Genomic DNA, 25,631 nt, shown 5'->3' with positions numbered 1-25,631 from the left:
ATAGAGGATGATGTCATGTGGATGCTCCAGGAAAAAACCCAGTGCTATAAATAAGCCAAGGCAGAGCAAAATATTTGAGTAGAAACAGGCCTGGATTTTCTCAAGTTGAAACAGCCTGGTGGGGTGCTATTTGCCCCATGTGCAGCCCTGCAAAAAGGGTTTGGCTCTAGAAAATGGTATGGGGTTGGGGTAAAGCTGGAGCCCCTCCTACCCCAGCACCAGAGTCTTGATCCAAATCAGGTTCTCCAGTACTTACAGCCCATTCCTGAGCTGATGGCGTATGGAGACGGCAGGGAAGAGGTGCAGCTCCTAAGCCATTCTGCATACGCCGTTAAACAAAAAAAAGCTGCTTCGCTTCTTTTTTCTGTTTAACCGGGGCCTTTCGCCCCATAGGGAACAGCGTAGCTGCGCCTGCTAAAAAGCAGGTGCAGCACCACCAGCGCTGGTGTAACGGGCCAAACGGTAATAGGAAGCTGCCTAACTGGCAGCTCCTCCCCCCACCCTGCCCCTGGAATGCCCCCCTGCGCTGGCGCGGCCACTCTATGCCATGGCCTGTGCCACGGAGAGGCCACGCCGGCGGAAGAGTGAGGCGCAGTCCCATGGCGCTCGGCCACTGGCGGGACTGGCCTCACCGCCAGCGTAAGTGCGTGTAAATCCGTGATTACACGCACTTACGCTGGCGGCGAGGTTACGCCGCCTCCTAAGAGGTTTTGGCCAAAAACCTAAGGCATGCGCTGTTAAGGTAGTAAATTACCTGTGGCTTTTCAGGTTGGGGGAATTCTGATTTGTCTCGTATTGATAGCTTGAAGTTGAGCCTGATTTGCTGTGTAAACTGTCATTTGGTCCTAACAGCTTTTATGACTCCACAAAAGTACGCCTTACATGTCTGGACAGGCCGAAGTCTGAATTTGAGAACCTGACACAACAACTTCCGAAGGGTGTTGGATTCCAGAGTGTGTGTGTGTGTGTGTGTGTGTGTGTCTCCTCTCCTAGCCCTGTGCTTGTTGGTGTGTCCTATGCAGTCGCTGAAGAGCAGAGGGAAGGGAACCTGATCCTAAAATAGCCCTGCTGCCCTCCCTCCAGCGTCCGTGACACTTGGCATTTTTACTAGGCCAGCAGAAAGAGGGATGGGAAAGGGATAATTTTAGAAGTTGCCACAGGACGGCATCAAGAGACACACACACAGCAGAGCAACATGGAGATTGTGGCCTAAAGTCATTTTGGTGTGAGTGTTTTTTTTACTCTGCGAATCAAGATGGATCGAACTACAGAGTGGGACACCTTAAATGTGTCCGCCGTGTAGCTGCTTCCACAGGCCCTTTGCTTATCTGCAAAAAAAAAAAAAAATGTTCGGTCATGAGAGATCTGAAAACGCACCTTGGGCCGTCTCTGTGTGGGTATGCGACTGCCTTGATCTGGCACACTCGCCAGCTGTGTTATTGCTACAGGATCGGCAGAGGGGCCAGCTGGTGGCACGTCCTGTTAAGGAGTTTTAAGGAAAGGGACCATCCCCTTGTTCAAGGTTAGTGTGCTTCTGCCTCCCTCTCTCGCATCCAGATAGGAAAACTCTGAATGGCAATTTTGGAAGTGGGATAGTTTTGCAACTGGAGACTTACTTAGCAGGATTTTATTTGAACTGGGACTCCCTCAGCTTTAGCTCCAAAGTAGGGTTGCCTGGTCCCTCTTCGCCTCTGGTGGGAGGTTTTTGGGGTGGAGCCTGAGGAGGGCAAGGTTTGGGGAGGGACTTCAATGCCATAGAGTCCAGTTGCCAAAGCAGTCATTTTCTCCAGGTGAACTGATCTCTATTGGCTGGAGATCAGTTGTAATAGCTGGAGATCTCCAGCTAGTACCTGGAGGTTCTATAAGCAAGAAGTATTCAGGAAAATTAATTATCAGCGCACAGCCACAAATGACACTATTTACATTAGAGTTACTACTCCAAATTTATATTGCATTCATAACGTATCAACGTAAGACAAGCAGTTACAATAAATCAATAACACTACAAGCACAACGGAACTCTTACACTCAAGAACTGCCGTGCATCAAAGTCCGTGTAGCAGACGTCTTACATTGATACGTTATAAATGCAATATAAATTTGAAGTAGTAACTCCTAATGTAAATATTGTCATTAGTGGCTGTGCGCTGATAATTATTTTTCATGAATAGGAATTTTCCTCAGTACCTGGAGGTTGGCAACGCTACTCCAAAGCCAACTCTGGTTTGGGAAATTCCTGGAGGTTTGGGGAAAGGTGGAAACTGAGTGGGTATGTGATGTCACTCTAGGACTTCAGTGTCTCATAGGCAGTAAGGTATACCACAGAGTGTGTCCTCCGAAGTTGCCTTTTCCCCCAGGGGAACTGATCTCTGTAGTCTGGAAACAAGGTGTAATTCCAGGAGAACTCCAGGTTCTACCTGGGGGTTGGCAACCCTCCCAAAGCCTGCGTTTAATGCTACAGCTTGGCTCAGCAGCATGTGATGTTTCTTTTAATGCTCTCTGTATTTGCAGAATATCACTTTGCTTGCCATTGAGTAACTACTCACTACTGAGATACTGGCTGGGTTAGGTATTGGAAGGAAAGTTTCCCAAAGGGTTTGCGTGTGACTTCTAAAACAGCCTCGATCTGTCTCATTTTACAAATTCAAAGCCCGTGAACTTTAGTGGCCAGATTTTGAACCGGGACCCATCTAGCTTCAGTCCTCTCTTCTGCCATGGAGTGAACAGAACGGGCTTGACCAAGTCAGTATCTTTCAGTCCGGGAAGACAGTAGCATTTTATTTCAGAGACTGCATAATGAAGCAGCTGCTCAACTGTTTTATTTGGCATGTGTTGTACTCCCTTACAGGCAATGCCCTAATTAGGAACTCTGTGGACACATAATAATTGCAGATTGTGGAGGGAGGGGATTGTGTACCATAACATAGTCCATCGTTTTGGCCAAACGTGGTCCCACAGCTTCCTTTTTATAAGCGAACGACTGGTCCCGGTGCTTTTATACTCTTGATTGCTTCCTTCAGAGTAACTTTTCTGTATCTTAGAGCTTGAAGAAGGGAAGTCTTAGGCTCTAATTTTATTTTTTCCCATCCATGTGGAAGACAAGCCTACTTCTTTTTCCTGCCAGGAGGGATTTGAGCCAAATTCTTGTGTGTCACTGCAGTGCAATTTCCCCCCTCCCTTTCCATTGTGGTGCAGCAGGAGTTCAAATGAGATGCTGAAAGTTAGAGCAGCGATAGTCTTTCAGCATGACCCATTTCTACTTTGGCTGTTGGTACTTTCTGAAATTTCCCCCCAAAAAATCTATTTGCTTTAACTATAGTCTGTCTTGTAGAGGAACAATATGATCTAGGGTGGGGGGCAGTTTCCTGCACCGTTAGTCGGCTTTTTTCCACTCTCTTTTGTAAAGAAGGGAACAAAACTCCTAAGGGTACAGTATAGGCTCAGGAGAGCCCTTGCTGAGGAGGGCTGGGGTGGAACGGAAGGGGAGGAGAATGGTCTGTTACAAGCCTAAGCCTACTCTACAGACTTATAATAGCCATTCTCTTCCTCCAGGCAACTCTGAGAACTGTTGTTCTAGGAGGGAGAGCGAAGGATCTCTGATAGAATTGCCCCAATGTTCTTTGGGAGAAGCCATGACAGTTAATTATAATTTACTGCACACACGGTTACAGTGGGGAATACAGACAACGTCCCCATCAATCGTCTCTTCTTTCTGTATTCCAGTCCTTTGTTTGTTTGTTTGTTTGTTTGCACTCATTATTATGGGGCCTTGGAGGTTTCTGGGAGAAGCTAAAGGCAGAACAGCATGAGGGAACCTGGGCTAGGTGAGGAGCATAAACTCAGAGTTAGCAGAAACATATTTATCTACACTGGGGAGGGGCTGTGGCTCAGTGGTAGAGCATCTGCTTGGCATGCAGAAGGTCCCAGGTTCAATCCTGTGCCTGAGACCCTAGGGAGCTGCTGCCAGTCTGAGTAAACAATAGTAGCTTTGATGGACCAATGGTTTGATAAGGCAGCTTTGTGTCTTCATGTGATCCCTAATGGGAAGCAAGGGCCAAAGTGGTTCCCTGAATAAAGTGTTACATTACACCTGTAAGACTTGACTTTAGGCACAGTCTTCCAACCACAACAAAATGAAAATCATAGTGACTTACCTCACAGTGGTGTTATAAATGGTGAATGGGATAACTGCCGTAGAAGGCTTGGCCTTGGAGAGGAAAATAACTTGAACCCAACATCCTAGCTAATTCACTGCAATTTCTTTCAGGATCTGCTTTCCAATTCAAGTGAACCGCCTGCCACGGGAGTCTCTTTTGACAGCCACTCTCTATGCCGTTCCAATCCCACCTCCTGGGAGCTCTTCAGAGACAAATAAGCAGCGCCGGAATCCGGAGGCCTTGGGCTGGGTTACCACCCCTCTCTTCAACTTTAGGCAGTATGTATACTTTTGTCGCTTCCTTGAGGGAATATAGGGCACTATAAACAAGATACCTCTCTAGGATGTCTGTGTGGGATAAGTATCTTGGGCAGCTGTTCTGAGTTGTTGACTATTACTCACTTAATACCTAGGACACTGTTCTGGATTGCTTCCACATGAGTCTTAGTCTGGAATTTCAAGAACTCTTCAAGAACTCTTCAAGAACTCAAATGGGAAATTGCTGAACTTCTAACAAAGATATGTAATATGTCCCTTCGATCAGCCTCTGTACCAGAGGACTGGAGGATGGCCAATGTAACACCCATTTATAAAAAAGGTTCCAGGGGGGACCCAGGAAATTACAGGCCAGTTAGCTTAATGTCTGTTCCGGGTAAATTAATGGAAAGCATTATTAAGTCAAGCATATAGAAGGGCAAAGTCTGCTGGGCAAAACCCAACATGGCTTCTGTAAAGATAGGTCCTGCCTCACTAACCTATTAAGAGTTTTTTGAAAGCGTCAATAAGCATGTGGACAGGAATGAGCCTGTGGATATTGTGTATTTGGATTTCCAAAAAGCTTTTGACAAAAGTCCCCCACCAAAGACTGCTAAACAAACTTCATAGTCATAGGATAAGAGGACAAGTCCTCTTGTGGATTGAGAGCTGGCTGAAAAATAGGAAGCAGAGAGTAGGAATCAATGGTCAGTTCTCACAATAGTGGGATGTGAGCAGTGGGGTGCCTCAGGAATCTGTGTTGGGACCGGTGCTTTTCAACCTGTTCATCAATGACCTGGAGTTGGGGTTAAACAGTGAAGTAGCCAAGTTTGCAGATGACACCAAATTAAATCGGACTGTGAAGAGCTCCAGAAGGATCTCTGCATCCTGGAAGAATGGGCATTAAAATGGCAAATGAGATTCAATCTAAGTAAGTGTAAAGTGATGCATATTGGGGCAAAAAATCCCAACTTCACATATACAGTGATGGGATCTGTGCTGGCAGCGACAGACCAAGAAAGGGATCTTGGGGTGGTAGTGGATTGCTCAATGAAGATGTCAACCCAGTGTGCAGCTGCTGTAAAAAAGGCAAATTCCATGCTGGCCATAATTAGACGAGGAATAGAGAATAAAACTGCTGATATCATACTGCCCTTGTATAAATGCATGGTGAGACCAATACTGTGTACAGTTCTGGTCACCACACCTAAAAAAGGATATTACAGAGCTTGAGAAGGTGCAGAAAAGAGCAACCAAAATGATTAGGGGACTAGAGTAACTGTCCTATGGGGAGCGGTTAAGACGCTTAGGGCTATTTAGTTTGGAAAGAAGGCAGCTAAGGGGAGACATGAAAGAGGTCTATAAAATTATGCATGGTTTGGAGAGAGTGGACAGGGAGAAGCTTTTCTCCCTCTCTCATAATACTAGAATGCGGGGTCATCTGCTGAAGCTGGAGGGTGAGAGATTCAAAACAGATAAAAGGAAGTATTTTTTTCACACAACACATAGTTAAATTGTGGAACTCCCTGCCCCAGGATGTGGTGATGGCTGCCAGCTTGGAGGGCTTTAAGAGGGGAGTGGACATATTCATGGAGGAGAGGGGTAATCATGGCTATTAGTTAGAATGGATACTAGTCATGCTGCATACCTATTCTCTCTAGTATCAGAGGAGCATGCCTATTATTTTGGGTGTGGTGGAACACAGGCAGGATGGTGCTGCTGCAGTCTTCTTTGTGGCTTCCTAGAGGCACTTGGTTGGCCACTGTGTGAACAGACTGCTGGACTTTTTTTTTTTTTTAATTTTATTGGTTTTTATAATAGAAATTTCCCATAATAACTAAGAACATATAAACATTACAGAAAAAGAGAAAAGATAAAGGAAATTTCTTTGACTTCCCCATCACCTCTGTCCGCCTCTTAATAAAGTATTTTATCCCAACGAGTTATAGTCTGATCTTGATTATTCTTAAATTCATTTAAATTTCATATAAATTTCATATAACATACTCTATTGGTATAAATGGTTATAATTCTTAATATTAATAGTGTCATTTAGATCAGATTAAAAGGTATTCTTGCATTTTTCCCAGTTTTAATTCATATTCGCAATATTTCATCCAAGCCTCCCATTCCCCCATAAATCGAACATTGTCTTTTTGATTTATAGTAGCTGTAAGTTTTGCCATTTCCACCAGGTCAAACATTTTCATAATCCAGTCTTTTTTCCCATGAGTATCTGCCCCTTTCCATTTTGCTGCATAGAGCAATCTTGCAGCTGTTGTAGCGTAAATTAAAAAGTTTCTTTGTGTTGACAAGTCATCAGGTATCATACTTAGTAGCATCATTTCTGGTATTCTGGGTATATTTTTTGTAGTATCAATCTTAATTCATTATAAATCATATCCCAAAAATCCTTGGCTTTGTCACAGGTCCACCACATATGGTAAAAGGAACCAACTTCCTTGTTACTACAGACTGCTGGACTTGATGGGCCTTGGTCTGATCCAGCAGGGCCGTTCTTATGGAATTTCCATGATGTGCTGGCTAGATTTTATGGAGAATCTTGACAGTACCATTATTTTATTGGTTTTATCCAGTATTTTATTGGTTGTCTTCCTGTCATTCTTTCTGCTACACCACAGCACGCATGAACCAATTGTTAATTATCAGTTCTTGGTATTTTATTTATAAACATCATATTCCAAAGTTATGATCATTAAAAAAATTTTTTTTAAAAAAAAATGAGCAGTGGCATTGCTTACGAGGTGAAAAACAGCACTTACCAACAAAACCAATAATTAACTATTGTTTTATGAATGGGTATGACTAGCTTGTGGAAATGCACTTAGGCTGTGGAGATGCACTTAGGCTGTGAAGCAAGGAAAGAAAGAGGGAATTGGAATCTTTGCTAAGTGTGACTTACAAGTAAACATATAGTAGTATTTGGCTATGGGATGAGCCTTTCTGGGTTTGTAGGAGGAATGTAACAGAGTATTTAGTGCCATGTGGAACTCCTGTTTCAGATCCATGCAGCTGATTTGACCGCAAAAAAGGCATGACTGAGCAGCACACAAGTGTCTTGCTGTGGAAGAACCCTTACTCTATAGTCCCTTTCAGAAAAGTGGGCGGGGATAGGCTGTGTGTGGTCATGTGAGTGGGATAAAAGCAAGAGTTGAGCCTCTCCAGTTGATAGAATGAGAGCCTTGTAGGATTAATGTAAAGCAGTGGTTTTGAATTTTGCTCTGTGCTTGGTTTTATAAATTAACCATTAAGTTTCTATAGATTTGGCTGGCGATTCTGTATTACCCCTAGGTCAGTGATGGCTGAGACCATCTGATCTTTGTTTTTAAACTATTTTGTTTCATTTGGCATACCCCCAGTAATGGTTCTGGTGTTGTTTGTGTATGTATTTTTATTGATTTATTTTATAATTTTAAATGTTTTGAATAGTTTAAATGTTTTAATGTTTTAATCTGTGCTGCTTTGGGGACCCTGATCAAGTAGAAAGGGAGCATAAAAATGTTGTGAATAAATAAATATTAAAATGTTGGTCCTTCCAAACTGTGGCTTTGTTGCAGAGGATCTCAGTTCAGTACAGAAAAGAATCCCAGCGTTTTATGCTGACGAGTGATGTGTTCTAGGCTACTGCTTTTAGTCAATGGATATTATTCTTAGTTAGCTACAGAGCCTGTGTTGGCCTTAATGTTCCCCTTCCACTTTTTTTGTGTCTAGAGTTCTGACCTGTGGGCGAAAACTCCTGGGTTTGTGGCCAGCGACTCAAGGCCCCTCCAGTACCAGATCAAGCGCTCCCAACTTTAACCAACCTGACAGTGTTATTCTGCAGGTGAGTTCATTGCTTGGGTTCCATTCCCTGTGAGCCTGCAGGAAGCACAAAAACATGCTGAGATGCCTAGTTGACGTGCCGATCGCCACTCACCGATTATCCTAACTACATTTGTGCTCTTACTCATTTGTCCCCGGAAACTGGAGCTGTGACACAGGTCTATGAAAACTTTTGTTTTTATATGCACTGGGCATGGTCAGGGCCACGTTGATTAGGGTCCTTTCTAGCCAACAGAAAAATACAATTGAGACTAGCACAAGTGATAATATCTGCACAAAATGATTTGAACAGGGGGACAGTCCCTTTGCGTACCAGCAGTGCTAAGAGGGATCACACATTGACTTTGGGCAAAAACGCATGGTCGCTTTCGCCTCCTTTATTCCCTGTTTCAGCCAGGATTCAGCCAGGATCGAACGCACGTTCAGCGAAACGCATGCGTTTGATCCTGGCTGAATCCTGGCTGAAACAGTGAATAAAGGAGGCTAAAGCGACCATGCGTTTTCGCCCTTTGTTTAGATTCCAGTAGCACCTTAGAGACCAACAAGATTTTCAGGGTATAAGCTTCCTTTCCCCTCCCCCAACCCCCACTGACTACATCTGACCACAATCATTGGGGGGAGTGCCAAGAGAAATTGAATAGTATATTATTTTTTTAACAGGAAGTGTTTTATTTTAACAGAAGTGATTTTATTATAAGTATATGATTGTATATTGTTATGTGATTGTTTGTTGGAAGCTGCCCTGAGCCCGACTTGTGTCGGGAGAGGGAGGGGTATAAATTGAATTAAATATATAAATACATAAGATGTGTCGAGATCAGGCTAGCCTGGGCAATCCAGGTCAGGGCATATTAAAAGGTATATGGAATTCATTTGTCGAACACTTGGCTAGGAGGAGATTTTGTCAGAATTCTAAGTTAGTAGTTGGTACTTAGATTCCCAATATTACGTTGTTCCCTGCTTGTGAGCATGTAAAGAAAAAACGAGCAAAATATCAGGTAGAAGAACCCTGATGAAATTATCTAGTCTTTCGCATACTCCCACTATTTATTTAAGCAACTGTGTCTTTCTGGACACTGGAGCCCCAAAGCATCCTGATTACTGCTCTGTTTTGGACTGTACAGGGGAAGCTTACATGGTTTCCCTGCCTCTCTCCCACTTGCCTGGTCACAGCACAAAATTAATGAGCTACATTTTGTTGAACGGATCCTTCCTATGCATACACGTTTACAAAAACCTGGTTTTCCACTCCTGTGTGTTTTTAAAATAGACAACATTATGACAAATGATGTGCAGGTATATATAAAAACATCCAAAGAAACGTATAAGATTAATTAAATCTGCCTCCCTCTGATTCCAGTGGTTCGTTCTTCCTCTCTTTCTCCTTCCCGTCCTCCCTCCCACTACACACCAACTGTGTTTTGGCTACAGAACTAGGAGCTTGCTGTTCAGGGTGTGGACAGGAGGAATGGCAGGAGAGGCCGATGCTGCTGATGTGGATGCTTTGTGAGGAAGAAGGAGGAATCCAGATTTGGGAATCTTTTCCCCTGGGTCCTGTCATGTGCACCGACCTCTGCTGACATGGCGCAGGGAGGAGAATTATTTCTAAGAGTCCAACCCCAGCCCTGCCTGAACGACGATTAGTTCCTGTCATTCTTTCCTAATTCTGCCACAGTTCCCTGGCTCGCTTCTAGAGTACTGATTTCTTTGGCATGCGGCCAAGTGATTGAGTTTTCTTCCAAAGCCACTTACAAATCCATCAAGCTTTTAATTTGGAAAAAAAAAAAGCTATGGCTGGTGATTCCCTAAGCTCCACTGTTGCAGTGAGCTGTATTTGTATAAATGAGGTCTGTTGCTAATGAGCTTTTGCATACCATCCTACCTTTTTTTTCTGTTTAAAGACGGGGTGTGGTTGTGACTTTCCAAAGCTCAAGGAGCTCGACCTCATTTCCCCCCATCTTTCCTCTTGGAAGATACAAAGGAAATGTCTTTTTAATCCACTTGCGATTGCCTTCCCTTGCATAGTATTGTACTAAGTGCAGATTCTCCTGAGTCTTGAAGTCACTCTGGATCAGGGGTGTCAAACTCAATTGTTACAAGGGCCAGATATGACATAACTGTCCCTTGGTCAGTCTGGCCATGCCTCGCCAGTCCAGTTTGAGAGTGGGGGGAGAGTGGCTGCCTTGGCTGGCTTGCGGGCCGAATAAGAACTCTCAAGGGGCCTGATACAGCCCCTGGGCCTTATGTTTGACACCCCTGCTCTAGATGGCTGCTCACCTGCCGCACTGATGGATATCTCCACATACTCCAGGATGCTCTAATGTTGAGGTCATCCCTGTAACCCCGTACAGATTTCAGCTTAGCTTTATCGGCCTTTGTTTTCCTTGGTGTAAATGAATACAGGCACCCATGCTCTGTATCCAGTAGTGAATCTAATGCCTAAATGTTTATCTAGGACTTTAGGAGACAGTATGTTGCTTGGGGACAGTCTTTGTCCTTGGAGGCTGTGAAGGCCAACCTAGATGTGATAGGGAGATTCACATATCCTGCTGTTCATGTGTAATGGTCAAGGTGGAGATGGCCTAAAGGAAGCATCCAAGGTGATGAGGTGTTATCTGTCTCTGCTTTAGGATAGCAGCTATTTGCGGTGACCCTGAAGCTTTGGAGACTCTCTGCTTAGTGCATGGTTTCAAAGGGTTTGCAGTTGCAGGAGGATTAAAAAGATACTGTCTTTTTACAGAAAATGGAGCTCACAGGAATGGGAGCTAAATCCTGCCCTCTCCCCTTCCTTTGAATTACTGCACTTCATTTTTTGAAGCACTTTTTCTTCCAGCCTAGCTCATACTGAAGCCCAGCTAGGAGTGAAGTGTCAGGTAATTAACTGCAGTAAGGTCCTACACTAACATACGAAGCTGCCTTATACTGAATTGGACCATCAGTCCATCAAGGCCAGTATTGTCTACTCTGACTGGCAGCACTCTTTAGGATCTCAGGCTGAGGTCTTTCATATCAATTATAACTTGATTCTATTAAAACTGGAGACATAGAGGCTAAAACCGGAGACAACTCTGAATGCCAAGCAGATGCTCTACCACTGAGCCACAGCCCCTCTCCACCCGCTCCCTACTTAACATGTGAATGGATGACAGCAGAGATAAATATATGTGGATTCTCTACACACACACACACACACACACACACACACAGCCATGTTTAATTGTCCTAAGCATCTCAAAACATTTAAAACATGCGTGGAGGTGGGGCAACAGAATCAGTTGTGTATTTGTGGCCTGCCCCAAAGGGAATGTTGAGTGAAGAAGGTTGGCAACTGGTTTGGGGAAAACTGTGTGTCCCTGACTGAGGGCTGATTCACACATTCCTTTTGAGGCTGTCATGAGGTAGGTTATGGGGCAAATGAGGAGGAGAGCTGAATCAGCAGTGAGAAGGGTAACCTGCTTGTTCCACTCCCGGTCCAGATTGTGGCTTGGCACACCAACACTCAGCCCTCTTCTGGAAGTTTTGTGATGGTAGGGTGAGTCGCAGTCTAAGCAAATGATATGCTGAAATATTCTGATGGCAGTGTTTGCACAGACACACATTGGGAGCGTGACTTGGCCCTTAAACCCTGGCTCATTTTTGTTAGCCCTTTGTCTTCCTGATCTCTCTCTGGCACTCTAGTTGGAGAATGGCCTGTGAGAACCAGAGTTAACTTGATTTCATAACTATGTTCCCATTTACCCCAAACACTTTTGAATCTCCCTCCTTGAAACTACTGTATTTTTCACTCCATAAGACGCACTTTTTTCCTCCTCAAAAGTGAGGGAAAATGTCTGCGTGTTATGGAGTGAATGCCAGCTGGGTGCGTGCGGGTCGGGACGGCGCGAGACGGCGTTCCCCGCCCCGACGGCGAGCTGGGAGGCGGGCGGGGTGCACAGAGCCGGCTGGACGCGTGCGTGTCCAGATGGTGCGAGCCGGCGTTCCCCGCCCCGATGGCCAGCTGGGAGGCAAGCGGGGCGCACAGAGCCGGCTGGACGCGTGCGCTGGCTCGCGCCATCCAGACGCGCACGCGCTCACCCGGCTCTGTGCGGCCCCGCCCGCCTCCCAACTGGCCATCAAGGCGGGGAACGCCGGCTCGCGCCGTCCCGACGCGCACGCTCCCAGACGGCATTCACCCCATAAGACAAGTTTTTAGAGGAGGAAAACAAGATTTTTTCTTGTTTTCCTCCTCTAAAAACTAGGTGCGTCTTATGGTCAGGTGCGTCCTATGGAGCGAAAAATACGGTACCTCATTAACACACTGAAAATCTACTGATCCTGGCACTGAAGAAACTCAGTGGTGGGGGGAACGGGTGTGTTTGTAAAGTCATGAAAGTTCAAATGAGTTGGAAAATGGAAGTGTGAGATTGTTTAAATCTGTACTTTTATCTGGAAACCACTTTGAGGGTTTATCAGAAAAGAAGCATATAATTATTTCAAATAAAATAAATAGGCATCTGCATTTTTGATGTCTGAATTGGCCCATGGTTACATGAATAATAGGACATCCAAATACAAGTGGGAGATAGCAAGACCCTCTTTCAGGATAGTTCCATAAAAGGGTGTGAAAGAAGGCATTCTTAATATTCATCTGCCCTTTCAGATGCCTGTAAGACAGTTGATGTGTTTTTTTAAAACCCTCTTCTTTGCCTTCCTCTTACAGATTGATTTTCCCAGCTCAGCATTTGAAGTCAAGTTTACTGGCCCACCTGCTGCAGACTTCAGTCCACAGTACAACTTCCACAGCCTCATTGAGGAAGATCAGCGGAAGCTGAAGGAGGTGATGCAGAAGGAATCACTGTATTGGTAAGAGGCAGGGGTGTGAACAGACACTGAGGGGAGGGGAGGAGGCTTCTGGCCCTTGAGACATCTTTGGATGGTACTGAAGGGAGCATCGCAAAGGGAAATAAGGTGGGAGGGCAAAAGGAGGACCTCAGGGAGGGGACCGATGGTAGAGCATCTGCTTGGTATGTAGAAGGTCCCATGTTGGCAGTCCTCCCATAAATCAGTGATTATACAATGAAGGTGATTATACAAGGTATTGTTTCTTCAGTCTATTACTTGTATACTTTTATTCAGACTCAAAGCATCTGGCTACTCTTTCTAAAACTTGTGGCATCTTGGTCTTCCAGCAATAATTAACAAAAGCAGGAGATGATGGTTTTACACATGATTGTCAGACTCGCTCAACAGCATGTTGCATATAAGAGACGGGGAATGATCTTGCTCTGCTCCAGACTGTATTTTGGAAAGGAATTGTCCATTAAATTGAAAGCCAAGAATTCTGACAGATGTGGACTACTGGTTTTCTGCTTCATCTCACTCTTTTCCTTCCTTTTCTATTTGTATGCAGTGCTTTACAGAAACAGTTTGATGTAGTGGTTACAGTGTTGGACTAAGAACGGGGAGACCTGGGTTCAAATCCCACATGGCCATGAAGTGCCCTTGGGTGACTTTGAGGCAGTCTCTTGTAGCCCAAACTGCCTTTATATGATTATTGTGAGGATACAACAGAGAAGATAACCATGTACATCACATTGAGCTCCTTGGGGGAAGGACAAGATAAAAATGTGTGAGAGAGCAAAACATAAGCTAAATAAGGTGGCCCCTGAGGAATTTTCAATCTAAAGATTGAAGGAGAGGTAAAGGTATGACAGTGAAAGGGATTCCTACCGGGCTGGGCCCAAATGATATTGTTCTTTTACTAGGTGCGTAATACTCCTTCCCTGTTCCTGTGGATTGTCTGAGATCTTGCCTAGACATCTCTCCTCCTTCCTTGCCTCTCTGGCTTTCCACACTTTGTGAGATCAGAATTCCAAGCACACTCTACCAAAACTGTTCTATAAGCATTTCCAGGCATGGGACTTTCATCCAGACCTTGTTCAAAATATGCTTCAGTGTCGGTAATGTGCTCATTGGTTCGTGGCCACCATGCTGGGCACAGCATCAATCAGTTTCTGTGATCCTTTTTTTTCATAAATAGTTTTCTACCTACTGAGAGGAGCTTCCAACCTAGATTGCTTGTGATCAAGTGGCAAATAAGGATGGAGAAGATTTTAAAGCTATAAGTGGTAAACGTTTCCAGGTTTGAAATTTTTTTACCCTGGTTTTGTCAACCTTAATAAAAGGGTTAAATCGAAAAAACGTAATTAAGATTCAAGGAACTCCTATAGATTAGGATCGATTACAGTTCTTTGTTGTATTGCATAGTCCTTGTAGACACATGTTTTGGATCGAACATTAGGCGAAACGCATGCGTTCGATCCTGGCTGAATCCTGGCTGAAACAGGGATTAAAGGAAGATAAAGTGACCATGCGTTTTCGCCCTATGGATCATGTGCTCAGATCCTCTGGAGAGCCAAAGTGCCGTCAGTGGATGGGGCCTCCCGGGATCGTGGGCGAAGAAGAGAAGCTGGAGCTCTGTTGTGGAGAGTCTCTCTCTAATTATGTGTTCTGGTCTGTGGCAAAGATTGAGCCCAGATCTTTGCAGTGCTGCGGAGAAAAAGCCCATGAAACTTGAAGCAGCTGAATCTCGTCTATCCTGATAGCCTGCCTCAGTGCCTCCCGAAGCAGAGACGGACTAGGATACAGGCTGTGTACCGATTGAGGTAGAGTGCCAGCTGAGATTGCAGGAGTCAGTTGGCGACATTGGGAAAGCTGCTGTTCTCTCGGCCTCTGTTTCCTGCCTTCTATCTGCAAAACGGAGATTAAATTACAAACTTGGTGTGTGATAAATTGCTGTGCAACAATATTGGTGGCAATAATGCCACCAGCCTTCACCTGAGCCTTCTGTTGCCAGTCAAAAAGAGCTGCCAGGGCTGAAGAGTATAGTGAAGAGTCAAAACTGCTTGGCTTTTTTAAAGGGTCAGTGTTAGTTCTCTGCTTCTTTGTGGTAAACTGGGAGGTAGAATCTGTTGGGAGCTCTGTTCCATGTATAATAGCAGATCCTTCTGGACTTAGCTATATATAATTCCAGAGAGATGAAGACTAGAGTTGTATACGGCTGGTATAGCGTTGCCAACCTCCAGGTAATAGCTGGAGATGTCCTGCTATTACAACTGATCTCCAGCCGATAGAGATCAGTCCACCTGGAGAAAATGGCTGCTTTGGCAATTGGACTCTATGGCATTGAAGTCCCTCTCCTCCCCTCCCCAAACCCTGCCCTCCTCAGGCTCCGCCCCACAAACCTCCCACCGGTAGCAAAGAAGGACCTGGCAACCCTAGGCAGGTATTAAAATGAAAACTGCCATTGGCCATTCTCCGTAGAGGCCAAGGGGTGCGGCTTCGCCTCAGGCATTGCTATGACGAAATCTGATGCGCCTTGTGTTGGCCCTTGGAGGCAGGCTCTGTACCTCTGGGTGGAAAATCCAGGAGGTGTTTGATGACAACAGCACAACGTCCAGTGACTGGTGGATCAAGCCAGAGGTGCTAATAATTCCATTTTAATGCCAGAAGTGCTGTTAAAGGTTTCTTGGTATGTTCTAATACCGTTAATACTTTCTAATACAGTTACTACTTTCAGTGAGAGAGCCAGCGTGGTGTACTGGTTAAGAGCAGTGGTTTGGAGCGGTGGACTCTGATTTGGAGAACCGGGTTTGATTCCCCACTCCTCCACATAAGCGGCGGAGTCTAATCTGGCGAGCTGGACTTGTTTCCCCACTCCTACATATGAAGCCAGCTGGGTGACCTTGGGCTAGATCTGTCAGCCCCACCTACCTCAGAGGGTGTCTGTTGTGGGGAGGGGAAGGGAAGATGATTGTAAGTCGGTTTGATTCTTCCTTAAGTGGTACAGAAAGCCGGCATATAAAAGCCAACTCTTCTTCTTCTATCTTTACAAGCCCAAGATGACAGAGGAGAACCTTAATTTGGTGATTCCCACCACATTTGTGTCTGCAGATTGCTTGTGCTCTCAGAAAGAAGGTTTTTAAGCCAAGTGGCTATGCTTGTCAATTTGTACCCTTGGGTTTCTGTATGATGCATCTAGAGCAGGTGTCCGGCTGCCCTCTCAGCCCCCCCCCCTCCATTCCCTTCATCCCTGGGAGCTCTTTGGCTTTCAGCAAGAAAAGTGCTCAGGGCTGCAAAGAGGTGGGTGGGCACTTCCTGGCATTGTATGGGAGGCTGTGCCACAGCCTTTCCTGCCAGCTGTGGGTCATTGCTAGGGTGGGAGGTTCCCACGGGCCAGCAGCACTTTCCTTTTCCATCAGCTTTGTTCTGGATCCGAGCGAATGGGTTTCCTGGGGGCGGCAAAAGGAAACCTGTGGGAATGGAGCTAGCCGTGGCATGTGAGTGCCCCTCCCCTTCAGCTTTTCCAGTGCCCCCATGCCCAGCCCTCGTGCTTTTCCAGCGGCAGAGACGCAGGGGTGATTGCAATGGCCTTGGACCCTAGCTTCAGTCTTTCCCGGCCAGCCCATGTCTCCCTCCAAAGAAGTCTGTGCTGTGGTCTTTCTCACATTGCCCTGCCAACGCAGCCTACAAGGACTTGATTTGAGCCAGACCTCAACCCTGGAAATACTTCACTGCTAAGGTTTGACGGTGGAATGTGTCAAATAAGAATTTCCCTCGGCTCTGTATAGCCGCGGCCCATTCCCTCATGTCTGGGATTAAGGGTGTGGCTTCCAGGGACTGCAGCCCCCTGCATCTTCATTTCTAGAAATCAATTGTTGTACTGCGGTGGAGTTAGACAACCTTCAGTAATTTTGCCAACACTGCCTTTTTCCACTGTACCACTGGAGTGGTACCTCCAGCCGCTCCTCAGGCTTGGCCCTTTTTCATTCCCTGCAGGAAGGCAGATACCTTTCTCTTCTCTCAGCCGCCCCTTTCTGTTGCAGACCTACACCACATGTCGGCTGCTTTTGCCAATCCCACCCAGTCCTCCTCTCCACTGCTGCTTCTATCTTCCCTCCGGTCTCCCTCAGATGTCTCACTGTTGACCCCTCAGGTCGTCTTGCCTTATTGCCTTTTGAGCTGTCAACTGCATTGATCTGTACAATTTTTTTAAAAAGACTCTCAAGGGACGAAGTGAAATTACAGCAGGCTAATTCTCCAGCTGGGGCCTGAGCTGTATGGGATAAACCTCATTCCCTGGGCTCAGTCCCTGAGCCTTGTTTTCGGTGTAGGGCCTGCCTCAAGAATAGCTGTAGACAACCGAAGTTCCCCCATAGCATCTCTGTCTGTGAAGTAGTTGGGGAGCTGGCTACAAAGAGGGAGGGGAGAGACCAGGATTGTGCTTGGTCAGACAGTCAGGAAACAAGCCGAACCCCGAGCAGCACTACTGGCTCCTCAAGCGCCACCTCAGTCCCTTGGGTAGAGACCCAGTCTTGCACACTCTGCAAAGGGGGCTGGCATGCTGCTGTTCAGGATATGTGCCAGAGGTGCCTGTCCCTGCTCTAAAAATGGTGTCTCTGAGAATGTGTAAAGTGTTACTGAGTATAAGCTTTCCAAGAGCCAAAGCTCCCTTCATCGGATCCTAGTGTACATTGCAACATATTTGGGATGGGGGGGTCAAACTAAGGCGAGCTTCAGCCCCACTGCCTAGCATTTTGTAAATTAAGCAAGCACTGCTTGTTTCCTTCTCTCCTGTGATTATTGCCAGGCTTTTTTGCTTCTCATTCCAGAAGTTTTAAGGGAGGACTGTACTTGTGAATCAGGTTTCCAGGAGGTTTAACCTTTCTCTCCCCCCCCCCTTAAGATGCAAGTTAACTTAGCGTTGGTGCAGGGAGAGCCACAAAGCAAGAACAGATTCCAGTGGGGGAGCCGTGTCAATCTATTGCAGCAAAAATAAGAGGAGCATTGTGACGTCCTTAAAGGCTAACAGATGTACTGTATTGTGCATCTGGGTGGCTCCACTACTTCTAATGGGAACCAGCCCCTTCCCTAGCGCTTCTGCACTTCATCACTGGCTATAGCTTCCTTTCCTCCTGATGCCCTTTGGACAGGAGAATCACTGATCCCATTATACTTGGGGTGGAATTGGTTCACGCTTCCTCATTAGCCACCTGATCCCTCCCTGGGAGAAATGAATGGGCTCATTTGCCAGTTGAAACGCCCAGCACTGTCCTGTATGCCTGAGATGAAGGGGCTGATTTTCCGGTGACTTTGCTGCTCTCTGGTGGCCACAAAAAACAGCTCTCTTTTTCCTGATCATACCTAGATCACCACGTTGATAGAATCCAACAATACTCCGTAGTGGTCATTTATGACACTGTAGTGTTCACACCCCCACATTGCACCAATATGTATTTTTCCCTTTCCTCCCTCACTGTGTGGCTGTGTCCTTCGTAGAATGTCTACAAAGTCCTCTTAAAAAATTAAGAGCCGCCTGGTGGATTGTACCAGGATGTACCCATCTTGACAGTGGGTGTTCAGATGCTTCTACGAGCAGGTCATGGAGGCAACCCCCTTCCCTTGTTGCCTGTCCCAGATGCATGCTACCTCTTAATGTGGAGGCTCTGTTCCTTGATGGGGGCTAACAGCCACTGTGTCTCTGGACTGATCTTATTGCCTCCTCTCACCCCAGGCTAACAGATGCTGACCGGAAACGGCTGTGGGAGAAGCGTTACTACTGCCATTCTGAAGCTGGCTCGTTGCCCCTGCTGCTTGCCAGTGCTCCGAGTTGGGAGTGGGCGTGCTTACCGGACATTTATGCCCTGCTAAAGCAATGGACGCACATGAACCATCAGGATGCCCTTGGGCTCTTACATGCAGCGTAAGCACTTTCCCTTGAAGATTTGGCCATCTGTGTGGAAATGAGGGGTGGGAGGCCCTGGATGGATAGTAGGCTAACAGTGCAGTCCTTGGCACAATTATTTCATTTCATTCATTTAAAACATTTATTAGCCATCTTTCTACCTTATAGGAACAGAAGGTGGCTTATAATGTAAATGGTACTAAAATTCAATAAACTGTATAAAATGCATAAAAGCACTATGTAAATCAATAATTTAAAACTGCCAGAAGGCAGAAGAACTAATCAAATGCCACCATGAATAAAACTGTCTTCAGCTACCTCCTAAAGATCAAGAGTGGGGGGGGGCAGGCACACCTCCCCGGAGGGGGCTGTTTCATAAGTGTGGGACTGACGGTGAAAAAGCCCTCTCTCATGTACCCACCAGACAAGCTTCTTTGGTTGATGGGACAGTCAAGATAGTCTCTCCCTGTGATCTTAATTCACAGGCAGGAACACATGGGAGAAGAAGGTCCTTCAGACACCCCGGTCCCAAGCCATGCATGGCTTTAAAGGTCAAAAACAGCATCTTGAATTGGGCTTGGGAGCAGATTGGAAGCTGTTGTTACTGCTGTAGGATTTGGAGTCACGTGATCCCAGTAACGGGCCGCAGCATTCTGTGCTAGCAGAAGCCTTCGAACACTCTTCAAGGAATAGCCCCGAGTAGAGTGAGCTTCAGTTGTCCCATCTAGATGTAACTAAGGCATGAATCACTGTGGCTGGATCAGACTGAGCCAGGAGTGGGTGCAGCAGGCCCACTGGCTGAAGGTGGGTGAAAACACTCAGAATCACAGCAGCCACCTGGTTTTCTAAGGTGACTGCTGTGTCCAGCAGCACTCCCAAGCTATGAACCTAGCTTTTCAAGGGGAGCGTAACCCCATCCAAAACGGGGGATCTCAAGTCTCTGGTCTGCCTTTCTACTAACCCAGAGCACCTCTGTCTTATCAGGATTAAGTTTCAGCTTGTTCACATCATCCAGCCCATTACTGCTCCAAGCACCAGCATCAGCAGCTTCTTTGGAATTAGGTAGAAAAGAAAGGTAGAGCTGGGCATCATTCACATATTGGTAACACTGCAGCACAAACCTTCTGATGACCCCTCCCAGTAGCTTCATATAGATATTAAATAACATGGGGGATACGATCAAACTGTGCAGAATCTCACAGGCCGTCAGTCATGGGGCAGAGCAGGAATCCCCCAGCATCACCTTCTGGGACTGGCCTCCCAGTTAGGACTCCCAGAGTACACCCTTCTAAGTCAATTAAAGACAATGGGCTTAGAAGGATATAACTCTATTTAAAACTGCACTGTAAATGTCTGAGCCCTGCTCTAATATTGCATTGCAGTCTGCAGGCTGGAACATTGTGTTGGCAGCTGGATCAAAGTATCTCCCCACACCAGAAGCTAAGCCTGCAGTCCTGTGTATACTTCTCTAATACTAAGATCCACTGAACTCTGTGGACTTTGGCTTCTAAGTAAAATATGCCTAGGATCAAATGCTGACAGTTCCCTGCTATAGGATTACAGGGACCTTAAAAGAGCTCATCCTTATGGCGGTAGGGTTGATCCCCTAGTGAGAGTCTGTTGTGGTAATATGGCTGCAGGTTCCCAGATCAGGAAGTGAGAAGGACAGCAGTGCGTTGGATTGATTCCATATCTGATGCTGAGCTACTTGATTATCTACCTCAGTTGGTACAGGTGAGTAATCGTGCTACCTGGAAGAAAGGCATGTTAACTGGTAAGTCTTTCAGAACCCTGTCTATGATTTGTATTGGGACAGAGTTATACCTTATAAGGAAGTTGCTGTGCCCGAACGCTATGGAACTTCACAGCTAGGGCGACATCTATGTTGCTTTCTATGAGCTGGAATTATCCAAACTGGCTGGAGTTTCAGAGGCCTTAGGGTAGGGTTATAGTCTATATAGTTATATCTAGTGTGTTCTAGAGATAACAGACTGCAAAAACAAGATTATATTGACAAAAGAATTCTAAACAAAGGGCACATTTCAAGGAAAGTCCTCCCAGTACAGCCTTAGGTACTGCTGTCAGAGGTCATGCTCTCGAGATCATGGCTTTGGAATTCTGAAGCTATCTTAATGTTACTACCACTCTCAACTTTTGTCACCATAATTCATGCTATTTACATTTGCACCTCCATGCTTTAGGATGATAATTGTGAACAAGATCATTTTGCCCAGGTCAACCACTTCTAAATTCTTTGCAAAAGCTAGTTAGATTCAAGGCCAGTCACATTGGTCTCTAAGGGGCTACTGGCCTCGAATGGAACTGTTTAAAAAACCTGTTAGTGACCATGACACTAGCGATACTGAAACGGGAGATAGGGTGGAAGTTCCTTGGGCAGAGGCCACTCACTTAGCAATATTAGACGCTTTTCTTCTGACTTTCTGCTGCCCGCCCCAACCTCTGCAGCTCACGTTTCTTAGACAGGCCTTGCAGACAGCGTTATTTTCCTATCACTGCCTTATAAGGAAATAATCTATTTGTCTCTTCCAGGCTCTCAAATATGAATGTTACCTGGACAGCCCTCTGGTGCGGTTTCTAATGAAGCGAGCCATCTGTGACCTGAGGATTACCCACTATTTCTTCTGGTAATGTTGGTGGATGTGCTCCTGATGTGTGGAATGGGCTGGGGCTTTTATAGGGGGCATTTGGGAGACCTATGATTATGCAATTCTAGTGTTGCTTAGCAGAGGTCAGAGATACTTCCAATCTCTTCATAATCCAAGGTCCAGAAAACCCAGCTTTCATTCACTAGATTTTCAAGCTTTAAATGAAAGCTTTCTTCTTCTTCCTCTTCTTCCTCTTCCTCCTCCTCTTCTTTTTTTTTTTTTGTAAGTCTTGTGTTTCTGTTTACTTGGCATTCCATCTATACCAAACTGCTATATGGATTTATGTGGTTTTTTTTAGAATCAGAGAATCATAGAATTGGAAGGGACCACCAGGGTCATCTAGTCTAACCCCCTGCACAATGCAGAAAATTCACAATTGCCTCCCCACCCCACCCCCAGTGACCCCCTACTCCATGCCCAGAAGATGGCAAAAAAACCCTCCAGGATCCCTGGCCAATCTGGCCTGGAGGAAAATTGCTTCCTGACCCCCAAAGTGGTGATTGGCATTACCCTGGCCATGTAAGAAAGGGCCATGAGAGCCAAACAGTGACACAACCCTTCCTGCCCTCCCTCTCATGATCTACCTAAGGTCATAGAATTAGCATTGCTGTCAGATGGCCATCTAGCCTCTGCTTAAAAACCTCTAAAGGAGAGCCCACCACCTCCCGAGGAAGACTGTTCCACTGAGGAACTGCTCTTACTGTCAGGAAGTTCTTCCTACTTCAGTTTAAAAACACTCTTCTTCTCCTGCACTGTCTTGCATTGCTACCAGAGCCACTTCATGTTCCATTCTCCAGACATCCTGACTGCCCTTTACTACTTGTTATTTCTTTGTGTGTTTTTGGAACTCCTTTGGCTTTAGAAAAAATCATGAGCATTGAGCAACCTGATTTGGCATGTCCAGAAGAAGCTTTTGCTTAGCTGCACATGTACATGGATCACTTCCATAAATGCCCCACTACTCCTGGTGACAAGGTTTCCATCTCTGTAGGCTGCTGAAGGATGGACTTAAGGATTCTCAGTTCAGCATCCGTTACCAATACCTGCTGGCAGCTCTGCTGTGTTGCTGTGGGAAGGGCTTGCGAGAGGAGTTTGACCGCCAATGTTGGCTTGTTAATACCCTGGCTAAGCTGGCTCAGCAGGTCCGTGAGGCTGCTCCATCATCACGACAGGTACATGAATTTTCATATATTTCATGCTTTCCATCATGAGTGGGATGTGGGGAGAGCAATGAAGCATCAAATCTATCTGATCAGCATACACAGATAAGAGATCCACTTGATCTTCAGAGAGTTCAAAAGCTGATGGAAGCACTTAAGACATAATTGCCCAAAGGGCAATTTGTCATGGAAAATGACTATAGTATGGGTTAAGTGTTCATCCTCTATCAGAAGGAACTGCTGTTGGGAATGATGCGAATCACTGTAATTTCTGGCTGCGAATCACTGCGATTTCTCTGTTACACAGCTTAGAAATATTCTGTATGTCCTGAGATGAAGCTCATAGGCCTGCCCAGTCTATAGCCTAAAGCTAGGATGGATTGTCCTATAGGCTGGCAAGCTGCTGTACCTAGTTCCAAGCCCTTCCCTTCCTTTTTGATGTCTGCTATCATGCTTCTTGCAGAACTTAAGAAATATTGTGACTTCTTTAAAAGCTTATACCTTGGAAGTAGAGGGAGCTAAGCAAATCTGTAAAACGTGTTTTAACTGCACATTCAAGAATAAAATTTGATTTGCAGAATTTGCTTTAATTGTGTAACTGAGCACAGAATTTTTGGGGGGGGCGTTCTTGTGTGGGATGCAAGGGGGGAGAAACTGATGCATATAGAGTGATTTTGGATGGGGGAGGTGACCTAAACTGGGGTGCTTGTTGAGTGCAGACCTGCTGTGGTAGAAAAGGTGCTTGTTGAGACTGCAGAAACAGAGATTTAAATAATGGAGGTATTTTCTGTTCCTAGACAATTTTGGTTTTTTTTTCCCCCAGGCCATCCTTCGGGAGGGACTGGAGGACGTAAAGCAATTCTTCAATGTCAATGGCTCTTGCCGCCTACCACTTAGTCCAAGCCTGCTTGTGAAGGGGATTGTGCCCAAGGTATGGTTCTGACTGCTGGGAATGCTGGCTGCTGATGTCCTATAGAAGAATAGGATATTTTCTTTTCTTTTCCCCCCCAGATCTTTTCTGTGGAACTACAAATATTAACGTTTAGCAGCACCATTTGCATAGCTGGGCTTCAGCCTTAGCTGTTTCTCTTGTATAACAAATAGGCCAATTTTTGAGGATGATAGTCTTTTGGTTCCCAGCCATTAATATCCTTATATAATACCCTGGCATATCATTTCTGATCCCCCGCCCCCCTCCCACCAATGTAGAATCTATCCACCTGCTTCCAGACCTGTATTTCTCATCCAGTGCTCCCAAGTTATTAAAAACTTGGCCCCTGTTCAGTGCCAAGAGCACGACAGCCTGTTCGTACAGAATGAACGGTGGGAAGCCCTCTGTGCTAGAACAGGGGCGGGAATGGAACATAGCCCTTGCTGCAGAGGATGGTTGTGCTGGTGGCCAGTCTTTTGCAACACAAACCGGAAAGGCCCTTGGTATGAACTCTGCCACCCTGGGTCAGGTGTGGTCTAGGTAGCTCACTTGACAGATTTGCAGACACCTACTTTAAATGAAGGGAGTGGGTTTCTAGTCTAGAGCAGAGTTTGTACAGAAGCTCATAGACTCTCCAGGAGACTGGGGTGGTTACAGAATCTCACTGGTGCCGAAAAAGGTAAAGGTAATCCCCTGTGCAAGCACTGGGTCATTACTGACCCATGGGGTGATCACATCACGACGTTTACTAAGCAGACTGTGTTTATGAAGTTGTTTGCCATTGCCTTCCCCAGTTGTCTACACTTTACCCCCAGTAAGCTGGGTACTGATTTAATGACCTCAGAAGGATGGAAGGCCGAGTCAACCTTGAGCTGGCTATCTGAAACCCGACTTCAGTCAGGATAGTACTCAGGTCATGAGCAGAACTTTGACTGCAGCTTACCACTCTGTCAACACATCTGTCAGAACTAAGGGCAGCACACCACCCACTACCACTAGCCTTCTAGTTATTGCATATTTTGATACGGCAGCATCAAAAAACAAGTCCTGTGAGAAGGGCAAATCCAGATAATTGGGGTGTAACAGACACTCCTTGGAGGGAATGAAATATAAGATTTTTTGCTTGATTCTGGCCTTGTCTTCTTTTAAATCCTTTCTGCCAGTGGCAGGGAGCACTTATTTCTGCTGTTGTTGATTACAGTACTGATTTATAACACCGCCATCCTCATCCCTCTCTCTCCTTGACTGCAGGATTGCTCCTATTTTAACTCCAATGCTGTCCCTCTGAAGCTCTCCTTCCAGAATGTTGACCCTCTTGGAGAGAACATCCGTGTTATTTTTAAGGCAAGTCCTAGAGTTTCTGATAGGGTTTTGGGGACAACAGCCATTCTCTTTTGCCCGAGTCCTTTTGAGCAAAGCTGGCGACACTAAGATCTACTATTCTGCCTGCTGATCGTCAGACAGTCTCCTTTGTCCAGATTGCCATATGATGGCCTCGATTAGCCGTTGTCTACTGCAGCACGTGTTCTCTTGAGAAAAGCTGCAGGAGACAGTTTTCCTTCACTCCTATGCAGCGCTGTCTAATTCCTCCTGAGCATTTCTTCCTTCAAGCTTTGAGGAAAAAAACCAGGAAGGACTGAAGCAGTTCCTGCCTGCCAAATTATAGTTGTATATTGATACAGCTAGAAGGAACACCTGTGTCCTCCTTTCCCAAATAACTCTTAGCTGAGACCTCTGGAAAGGTCTCTAGACCCATGAGAATCCTCACTCCTCCACAAGGAAATGCTCTTGTGTTGAAAGAATCTGGTTTTTGGTACTGTTGCAGCCACTGTAATGAGATTTGGAAGCAAATCCTCTTGCTTGAGCCTCAGAGGAACTGTTGTCATAGACACTACAG

At 45.7% G+C, this 25,631-nt stretch overlaps 1 protein-coding gene across 1 annotated transcript in view; it reads left to right on the top strand.

Annotated features, from left to right (window-relative positions):
- Positions 1-25,631, top strand: part of PIK3C2B (phosphatidylinositol-4-phosphate 3-kinase catalytic subunit type 2 beta) — an 82,885-nt gene that overhangs the window by 42,086 nt on the left and 15,168 nt on the right. The window contains exons 12-20 of the mRNA XM_056845639.1: positions 4,268-4,435; positions 8,144-8,255; positions 12,954-13,096; positions 18,807-18,995; positions 20,618-20,711; positions 21,528-21,622; positions 22,635-22,815; positions 23,627-23,734; positions 24,986-25,078. Coding sequence (XP_056701617.1) covers positions 4,268-4,435; positions 8,144-8,255; positions 12,954-13,096; positions 18,807-18,995; positions 20,618-20,711; positions 21,528-21,622; positions 22,635-22,815; positions 23,627-23,734; positions 24,986-25,078 — 1,183 coding nt within the window. The remainder of the gene's footprint in view (positions 1-4,267; positions 4,436-8,143; positions 8,256-12,953; positions 13,097-18,806; positions 18,996-20,617; positions 20,712-21,527; positions 21,623-22,634; positions 22,816-23,626; positions 23,735-24,985; positions 25,079-25,631) is intronic.

Source organism: Euleptes europaea, chromosome 2 (genome assembly GCF_029931775.1).
Source record: "Euleptes europaea isolate rEulEur1 chromosome 2, rEulEur1.hap1, whole genome shotgun sequence".
In the NCBI taxonomy this organism is placed as follows: Eukaryota; Metazoa; Chordata; class Lepidosauria; order Squamata; family Sphaerodactylidae; genus Euleptes; species Euleptes europaea.
Note: the sequence above shows the minus strand (reverse complement) of the source record. Positions and strands in the feature narration are given on the sequence as shown.